General features: G+C 37.0%; 1 protein-coding gene across 1 annotated transcript; it reads left to right on the top strand.

The window, feature by feature from the left end:
* The first annotated feature begins 2295 nt into the window (after positions 1–2295).
* LOC118593889 (keratin-associated protein 27-1) lies at positions 2296–2901 on the top strand. The gene has a single exon (XM_036203467.1). It carries the CDS (start codon positions 2296–2298, stop codon positions 2899–2901), a length of 606 nt encoding a protein of 201 aa, XP_036059360.1.
* Positions 2902–10766: the final 7865 nt, after the last annotated feature.

Raw genomic sequence — 10766 nt, 5'->3', positions numbered from 1 at the left:
ATTAGATGTTCTAATGGAAACCACTATAAAAAAATAGAACAAATAAATACAAGAATTGAATCACTTATTGTAGTGTTCATGTGGGGAACATGATAAGATCCCAAATTTATGGATTTTTTTCTGAATAATAAAAAACTTCCATTTGTTACAATGGATTCAGAGATATCTTATAAATTTAGTATGATAGCCCTAGTCATCAAATATTAAGGATAGTTACTCATTAGGGTTACTCAGAATTCCTGGATAGTCTTGGATTTCTTCAGACCTATATGCAGGAGACTGGAACACTGTCCTAAGAATATATTCCCTTTCTGCTTACTCTTTAGTTGAGCCAAGTAAATTATAGAATGTGTTATAAAAATTACCTTGGCAGGCTCTGTATTATGAGTATGAAACTGCTTGTTAGAGCATATTGGTGCAAAAAATGTAGGAGTGGATCATCTGTCCACACTAAAAAACAAAACAAAACACAGAGCTGGAGAGATGGATCAGTGAACACCCAGCACATGCATGGCAGCTTACAAATTCCTGTAACTACAGTTCCAGGGGATCTGAAGTCCTCTTTGGGCCTCTGAAAAATGGTCTTCCATGGACTCTCTCTCATATCTATCATATATATATATATATATGATAGATATAGATATAGACAGACAGACACACACACACACACACACACACACACACACACACACACACACACCAGGATAAAACCCAAAAAGCATTTTGGGAAGAGATTTCCTACAGAGGAAACAATGTTAATCATTGGGAAGTATGATGACATGTTGACACTGCCTTATGAAAAGTCAGTCATACCAGAAAGGGTTGAAATTCACTGGCATGGTCATCATAGAGTAGATATGTAGAAGCCGAGAAGAGAGCAATAAGTCAATAGTGAAACACAGCTAGATAGGAGGAATTCTGTTGCTGTTCTTTAGCACAGGAGGATGAGTCTGACCTACATAAATTCTTGATATGATTCAAGTTGTGTAACTGTACAAGTTTTCAAATATATAGAAACAATAAATGTTTGAAAGAATAGGAATGCTAATTATTCCAATATGATTATACAGTGCCTACATACAACCAGTTATCACACTATACTACATAAATATGTTCAAATATCAATTCATAAAATACACAATGAAAATTTGCTTTCTAACCTTGAATCTAAGGTGATAGATGAATATCTTACATGTTTGCTTACATAATTTTGGGATCTTTTTATCATTTTCATTATTTCTGTAGTAATTCATCTTCCTTATCATTGAATCTCATTAAATGCATACAAAGGGAAAGAAAAAGTGGAGATTACATTTTGCATTAAAAAAATTATACACTGGTGACTCAATATCATCTTAAATGGGAGAATAAGAAAGTTCCATGTGAAAATGTCAATGGGATTAACAAAGTGTGAGATAAAGAGAAAGGAGCAGGGGCTGGGGAGATGGATCATGGGTTGAAAGTCAATACTCCTTTTGCAGAAGAATTGAACTCAGCCCACAGAATCCATTTTGGGTTACTCACTTCAGGCCATAACCACAGCTAAGTTCCAGGGGATCTGATATTTTTTTCTGGCCTCTGAGGGCATCTGCAATCAAATACACACACTGCATACCCAGACATACACACATACACAACTGAAAATGAAATAAACATTTTAAGAGGTACAGCAAAAAAGGATGCTAAGGCCTGAGCACATTTGATGGTTTTGGTAAATAGTGAGAAGAAATATTATTGTATATTATTCCACTTACATGCTGATGAACTAGAGGTCAAGACCTGATGATGGGCTCAACTGGCTGTACTTCTAAGGATAACTAAACAACCTCTTACCACAGTCCTGAACAGATTGGTACACTGAAAACTCCAGTGAAGAATATTAAGCAGTATTCAATTGACTATTCACTCCCACACTCTTTACTGTCCATCTACCAATATAAACATTCATAATAGTGAGCTTGAATGACACATTGGGACTCCTATTTGGCTAACCTCACCTGCCCTGATGAGTCAGCTATGGAACTCACATGAAAGCCATTTTGAAGACTAACAATTGGACTTGCATCTTGTTAATAAGACACCATTTCATATAGAACTAAGCAAAGCAGTAATAAGATGTTATCCTTCAAATTAGCTTCAGCAATGAGTGCAGAGGAGTCTTAAAAGTAAAAGCCAACACCCAGCTTTCTGAGCACTATATAATGTCCCCAGCAAAGATATAATATCCTCATCTTTAAACCTGACATTTGACACCTGGAGCCTTTTTAGCTGACTTCAATTAAGTTTTTGGAGGATATGCCTCATAGTTACGGCCATTCACTCAGGAGCTTGGGTAAAGCACCATCACTCTCTGCCCTCACACACAACTCTAATCCTAAAAGCTTTGAAGATGGAATTTTCTTGCCCAGCAGTTGGCACAGCAGAACCTGGCTCCTGGACAACTTTCAAGAAACCTCCACCCACCAACCAGCCACTTGTGAACAGCACCAGTGTAAAGTGGACCCTTGTGTACAAAGTTCCTGGATCTCCAGAGCTGACCAGACCACTTGGTCCAATTCCAAGACCTGTGAACGAACAACATGCCAGTCAGGAATCTCTCCAGCTCTGACAGAGTGTGCTTCTCAACCATGCCAGTCAAGAAGCTGTCAGCAAGTGGGTTTTGCAGTCCAGAGCTATCAACCTGCAAGTTACATGTCCAAGTGTTACCCGCTAAAGTCTACGGTATCTGAGAGTTGCCAAACTGTGGAGTTTGAAACCAGCCAATGCTGTTGTCAGGTTCCTGACTCCAAACCCTGTAACTCCTCGAGCAATGTTGTCTCTGGGACACAACTTGTGGAATCTTCTAGCACTTATGAGCCAGAGTGCTGTGTGACAGGCGGTTCACAATTGTCTAGTAAGTGAAGACTTTAGAGATGATATGGTTGACTTGAATTGATTTCTGAATACTTGGGAACTCCATTTCTCTAAATATAAAATAATGTGTTTGTGTTTGAGAACAAACTTTTATTCTTTTGGGTATTTCTGGTGGTAATCTGGGATCATAAAGCATGCTAGCCATTTAGTAAATAAGATACTATTTATTGCTCAACAGAGAATAACCACTGGTTCTTGAAAAGACAACTTTAACTGCTAGCCGTGGTCTATGAAAATATTTAGCAGAAGATATGGCTTATTAACTAATGTGATTATTTCAGAAATCCATGAAATATTGGAATTCATACTGGATGCTCAAAGTGCTATACAGTTTCTGTTAGGTCCAACTAGACCAGAAATCAATAGGTGTTCAATAACATCAGAATCACTACTAAAACTTGGTTTACTCACTAACTGAATCAAAACACTTGTAAATAAGAAGTGGAGTCTTCTGAAAAGTGCAAGAAGTATGGATTTAACCCCCATGAACTTCATAACAATACAGTGTCTGGTGGTCTTTTAACAGATAATGCACAATTAGAATCCTCATTCTATTTCCATCACTCTTACTTTTCTCACCTCTTTTTTTCCAATGATTTAGGGATGAAAAATGTGATTTCTCTGAAATAAAATAGACTTATTTAAAATCGAATTGTCACACTGTCATTTTTCTTCAACATTTTGATGAAGATTTTTAAAAGGTGTGTGTGTGTGTGTGTGTCTGTGCCAGATTCCTTGGAGCTAGAGTTTCAGGGTTTTTGTTTCTTTTTTGAGCTGTCTGACTTAGGTGGGAACCAAATGCAGGTAGGTCCTCTGGAAGAGCAACAAGTACTCTTAAGTTCTGAGCCATCACTCCAGATCCCCTGGCTATGAGTTTTATATTAGAGTTTTGAAGGATGCTTTGATGTGATGAAAGTAGTACACATCTGAAAATTTAAAGAACATGTTCCCTTACTGTGGTAAGGAAGGAACCAGAATACTGTATCACATGTTTGGTTGTTATACAAAGATAGCAAACATACTCAATTTAAAGACCATGGAATCTTGGAATCAGAATAGAGTATGGATATTTGAAATGCAATAGATTTATTTAGGTAGATTGGCTATTTTCAACCTTTGGGGACAGTCTTAAATGAGTCTCTCATTCTAGAAGAAAATAAAAGTTGATTATTAAGGACATGGGCTGTGAAGATAAGCTTCCTGAAGTTGAAAATTCCATGTTTGTTGAAGGCTATTTGAACCCCAACTGGATGATTAGAAGAAATTTATGTAACTATTCTTCAATAAAGTATTTTGTTTTCAACTCTAAACTTGAGACTATAAGGATGAGGCACTGTGAGGGTTAAAAGTCAATACACTGAAAGATCAATACATCGTCTTGTATACAGTTGATGCTAAATAAGATGCAGCAAGCAGCCTTGCTTGCAGACACAATAGGCTGCAGGTAATGGAGATTTGTAAATAAACCCAGACATTCATGAAAAAATGAAGGAAGCTGATCATCCCAGGAAAAGAGCTACTTTAGAATTTTTTTTTTAAGGAAAGGATTAATAAATGCAACTTGCAAGGGGGAGGTGGGGCTGAAGAGATATAATGGTTAAAAGTGGTTCCCTAGCACCAAAATGGTGGCTCAAGATTATCTGGAACCCCAAGTCCAAGGATTGTGGTGCACTTCCTGACCTCTTAGGGCACTAGCTATACAAGCATTTATGCAAGCATAATACCCATACCAAAATAAAAATGAAAGCAACAAAACCCCTACACACTGTACCTAGCTGAAGCAGGCTAACACATTACGCCTGAAGTATTAGTAAAGCTCATGTGCCTGCCAGTTACCAGTCAGTTTGTGGGTGAGTGTTTTAGAAATTCCACATGTCAGGTTGATTAAGCCAAGTGGAACCCAGGGAGAATATCATTTCTGGATGACTGTGAGGGTTCTCTGGATAAGATTGGCATTGAAATCACTGAACTCAATCAATGATCCTTCTCATGGCAGGTGCTCATTATAAACACATCGATAACCCAGATACAACAAAACATGGAGGAGGAAGGAAAGGCTCCTTCTTGCTTTTTGCTTTTCTGTTGAGCTTGGACATCAGTGTTCTCCAAGAAGCTTTGGGCTATAGTTTACACTTTCAGTTCCCATGGTGTTCAGGCTTTCATTCATAAATCAAAATGACCATGGGCTTCCCTGGATATCCAGGGTATGTAAAGCCAACTAGGACACTTTTCCATCTTAATCTATAATCACGTGACTATGGAAGAGTTATGTGTGAATTTTATCTTTATGAACTTTATAGTATAAAAATAAAATGTGTTTCTGTTCTTTTTAATAACCCTGATTTAGTGTTGTATTGAGACAATGAAGAAGGCTTAAACTTAAATTCTTCAAGTCCACATTTGTTCAGATGCATTTTGGAGATGTGCCTTAAATGGATCCTGAGAGAGTTGTACAAGAAGGACGCTGAGTACTATTTGATTTGATCAATGGAAGCATTTAAATTCAATCAACATGTGAACATGGATGAAATTTATCCACAATGAAAAATTTTATCAAAGTTCAAAGAAGTTCAAATAAATTACCTATGGTGAATTAAATTCGTATGACTGCTGTTTTTGTATGTGTTCCTGTAGTTGGTATAACTTATGAGGAAGAATAATTATTCAATAATGACTGTATATGGTTAGGGAAGTATGGGAAGATTAAAAACCCAGAAGAGAGGAATGGCTGTTAAACAACTTTATTTTCATGTCTACCATATTCATCACTTTAGGCTAATAACTAATTCTTTTAGGCTGAGCTTGGTCATTTTCCCTAAAAATGTTATCTGAAGAATGGGCCGGTCCATGATGTAACCCAACATAAAACATATGTAAGTCCCTCATAGGGATGAATTTTGTGACCTCAAATACAAGACTTTTGATATTTGAAAATGAAATGGTATGATTTCAGGAAGCCACCTTGGAGGGAAATTTATTGTAAGGAGAAGATCATGAACAGGTTATGACTAGATCTTCCTCAATTTCATATTCTGTCAATTACTCGCTGTGTGCCCTGGGACGATTTGACATTTCAGAGACTCTGTTCTTTCACTATAAAGTGGATAAAATGCTGCTTAATGTAGTAGATGATTGTGACAGCTCAATGATAAAGTTCCAATTAAATGCTTAGTGGAGTGTTTAACATGTGGCAAGTGTGCAATATACGCCAGGTATCATTTGACACTTCATTTGCTATTTAGCTCTTGGGGCTCAACCTCAGTTTATGATTGAGTGTGCTGTACCGAAAATACAGGGCAAAGACCAAGAAATGTCTTTCTGTAGCATGGGAAAGGACTGCATGAGTGTGGTACATACTCAGTATACCATGAGGAACTCACATTCTATATATTTCAGAACACTTTTTGTAAGTCAAATGACTCATTTCTTTATAAACAGAAAGTATAGTGGGATCTATACATTGGTGTGTCAGAGTCATCATAACATAGGGATCTTAACTACATACTTTTCTGTTTAATGTCAAGCAAAATGATTATCAAGAACATTTGCTTGCCTTTACAGTAATGTGCCATGAGCTATATACAACAAAGCTTGTACTAACAGAGCATTTACTATGTAGCAAACATGTATATTCTGTATATGTCTTATCATAATAACTGGATGGAAGAATCACTATTTTATTACCCCATTTTTCCAATAAAGAGGAAGGCTTGCATGAATGGAGTTGTCAAACATATGTAACGAGTATATAACAGAGATTTTTATCACATAAAGTAGGTTTTAAAGTACAAATTCCATGGCATTGCTAGCCATCAGGGTAACATAAAGAAAATTTATGTTATACAGAAGGTCAACACAAACAATTGCATTGAAAATTATCAGTTCAGCTAATCACTGCAAAGATCTAGAGAGAAATTCCAGAGCACTAAGTATAGTTCTCTATTTGTCTTATTTATAATTCAGGAATGAATGCAATAGATGATACACATTTATTACAGGTTTAAAAAATACTACAAACAACTTAGAAACAATATGAAATTGATTACATGATATGTGTGAGGTAAGATATGTATATGGCAGGAAGTGAGACTTCTGAACAATATAAGAGATTTTTTTAGTCTTAATATCAATAATTTCATTTTCCATTAACTTTATCCTCCCACTTTATCTAAATAAAGTTTATTTTGAAAACCTTATGTTCATTGTAGACATAGGGGATGAAGAGAAGACTTGGTTGACACTGATTGAGAATCCTTTACACTTTTCTTTGACAACAGCTTGTTCTCACTCTTCTTCCTCTGAATATTCAGGAGTCCCATTCACACCCAGAGCTTGTAATTCTTTCATGTAAAATGTTTCCAATTTTTCTACTTGCATGTAAATTAGTTAACTAAAAAAGAATATTTCAGGAAGAACCAACATAGAGCAACTGTTATTAAACATTCTGAAGTGATATCTTGGAGGTAACAAGAGTGGTACACTCTTCATTGCTCTGGTCTTCCTTTGACCCTGATAAAGGATACACTACACCATAGGCTCACAGGTGCAGGTATAGTAAACATATATAACTACATTAAAAAGAAAACTTTCGGTTGTAGCATAGTTGTAAGCAATTTGCTTGACGTTTTAATAAAACTTTCTCTAGTTTTGTGGGAGCAAACTCACTAATAAGACTGTGGGAGCCCAAGGCAAAGCCAATGTTGTTGCCTCTGCACATAAGAACAAAGAAATCTCAAGGGTGAATAGCTGATAATAGTTAAGCCAGTTCCTATTCTTCCATTATTCAATACAGTACTGCTTCAAATATGGGGTCAATGCTCCTGCAAGAGGTCAATACCTACTAATTGACAAAGATAATGAGAAAAGAAGATTGAAAATCAAAGGCAAGCTGATAACAGTAGTCCTTAGGATGTACCAAGCTGTCACTATTCAGAGACACTCACTTCCTCCTTACTTAAAATGACTGTGCAGTGGAATACCTGGATTACAAACTCCCTTTCAAACTGTGTAAGAAGTGATCTCTGGATCACCTATGGTTGCTGTTTTTTGTCTTGTTTTGTTTTGTTTTGTTTTGTTTTGATTTGGTTTGGTTTGTTCTTTTTTTTTTTTTTGTCCTCTTGACAGGAGTATATGTACTTATTATTTTTATACTCTATCCTATAGGACTAATTTTATAGTGTGTGTTAACACCCTCAAGAACAAACTTACTTCCCTAGGTCTCATATTTTGCTAAATTATAGCACAGAGTAAAATAAATTGCAAATTAAACTTTTGCTCAATTGATGTTTACATGCCATATTATAACATACTTATAAGATGGCTAGTTTTATAGTAAGACTCAGTTAAGACCTGTCATAATTATAAATGTTCCTTAGTAACCAGCTGTTACTGTTGGAGCATCTGTTGCCTTGAAAAGAATATATCTTTCTGAGAGAATAAAAACAGGCATCAAGGTGATTTCCATTGTTCAGGCTTATTTGTTCAGTAGGATGTCTAAGTGGGTGTGCTTCTGATTTCCCATGTCCCTAAGGCTATAGCTGATGGTAGCTTGGTCCCCAGGACTCTGGTTTAATTTCCTGTAGTGAATGGATGTAGAGATCAAAGCATTGATCTTGAGACTAGTCCTGAGGGAATTCTAATATGAGGACAGTGCTCTTAGACACTGAAGCTGCAAATGGAATGCTAAGCAATCAAAAAACAATATTCTGCACCATGGGCCATTGAACTTTTCTGTGAAGACAAACACTAGCCAAAGCTAGATTTCACCTTGAGAGATGTCCAGTCAAGATTAAGTGTCTTCAAGGTCTTCCTCCAGATGCTGAGTGAAATACATACAGCCTATGTACTCACAACAAATATCAGTTGATTATTTTGATGTTTTCTTAATATGTGGCCTCACTTTTATTTTCAGTGAGTTTCACTCACTAGAGATGAACAGATATACCTGCCAACATTAAGAGACAGACTCAAGTCCATTTCAGCTCATTACCAACAGAGTTAGAGCTAGAAATCAAGCATATGACTCTTATTCCAACGTTCCCTTGGCTGTGCCTCACATTGCCATTCATGATGAGCTTCTTTTAAAAATGTGTTAACCACAAAATCTTTAATGAAAACTATATGTACTAACAGCTCTATAGGAGATATAAAATAACCTTTATTAGATCATGAATATGACTTAAGGGAATATACTTGTGTAATAAACATATTTACATTCACAGAATTTTAAATATCCCTAATGTAAGTTGGAATATTATTTTTATAAATGTAAGAACACCATTCGTTCTTTATTTCAGAGATGCAGCAAGTTCTTTCATGTGCTTGTAATTAGTTATCATCCCTGCCATCTAACTGATTGGGTTGCGTTCATCATATTCATAGGATTATAACATCCATCACTAACATTTCTTGAGGTCACAGCAGAGAAAAGGGACTAGCACTCACTCAGGGGAGGAACTTTTCTTAACTAAGGTCATCTTGTCTTTTAATAAGTGCTTATCTGAAAACTCTGTCATTCCCTCAGGGTTACTGCCATATTTCTGTTATGTCCTCTAAATAGCCCTTTCCTCCATAGGAGCTCCAGAAGTCCCCTCTGCAAAGCCAGCAGCAGCCATGGCAGAGAAGCCAGCTCCTGAATGATTGCCAAGACACCAGAGTGGAATTGCCAGCTGTCAACCAGCAGACAGTATGCTCAGCCTTTATGAAAATTTCCCTACCTGACTCTGTGATTTGTCTACAAAATTGCCCTCAGCATTGTCTTCCTAAGTCTTGCCACTTAGAAACCTTCGCTCAAAGTCCTGGGCTTCATGATCAGATAACAATGGATGTCCCAGGATGCCACAGTGGGCAGTTGTGGATTTTACACACACATATCTTATGCTTGATTGGGAGTTAGCAGCTGCTGACCTCTAGTGGACTCTGTTTGCATATTGACAACATAACCACCTACTCAGCCATGTTTGCCATGACTTCCATTGCTTTTTCAAAAACCCCAGTTTCTAAACAAAGTATGCAAAGATTGCTTACTGGCATCACTAATGGAGGTGGTAAATCTCATGAAAGAGTATTTCTGAGAACTGCACTAAAGGAAAATCAGATGTGGGGTGCTGGGGAGGTGGGACATTGGGTAAGAGCCTTTGCTATACAACTATGAGGACCCAAGTCCAAACCTTCACCACCCGCTACATAAAATCAGGCACACACACACACACACACACACACACACACACACACACACACACACACTTGTTATCCTAGTACTATTGTGTGTTGGATAGTGGGGAGGTGGGAGGCATGGAGAAAATAGAACCATTGGGGCTTGCTGACTGTCAGCCTGGCTCCAGGTTCAGTGAGACCCTTCTTCAAAGGAATTAGATGGAAAGCAATAGTGTGGGCCATCAGATATGGCTTCTGCATATACACAGGCACACACACACACACACACACACACACACACACATACACACACACACACATACACACACACACACACACACACACACACACAAATTCTATATATATGTATACATGAAAATATAAATTTCACCAGCTTGTTTATTGCTCTGTGTCTCAAGATTATTTGTTAAGCAAACTGTGGTTTATACTTCTTCCCTTTCCTTTGACCTTTTCTGTCAACGCCCTTTAAGCCTCCCAGATGTATTTTTAAGATGACATTAAGTTTCTTTATAACTTTAATTATTATTACACATTGCTCTAACTATTGCATCACTACTTGTATTTCTGTTTCTTATTAAATGCTTATCAAAAATAGCAAAAATAAGTACTTATAATGATGAGAGTGCTGTCTCATAATTTCATCTGGCAAGCAACAGCTTGTGGGAAGGGACTTTGAG

The sequence above is a fragment of the Onychomys torridus genome, chromosome 12 (genome assembly GCF_903995425.1).
Source record: "Onychomys torridus chromosome 12, mOncTor1.1, whole genome shotgun sequence".
Classification (NCBI taxonomy): domain Eukaryota; kingdom Metazoa; phylum Chordata; class Mammalia; order Rodentia; family Cricetidae; genus Onychomys; species Onychomys torridus.
This window is presented reverse-complemented; position numbering and strand designations above follow the sequence as displayed.

Bases quoted from the DNA above. Each gene is read 5' to 3' on its own strand.
- LOC118593889 (XM_036203467.1), top strand. From the start codon at position 2,296: ATGCCTCATAGTTACGGCCATTCACTCAGGAGCTTGGGTAAAGCACCA.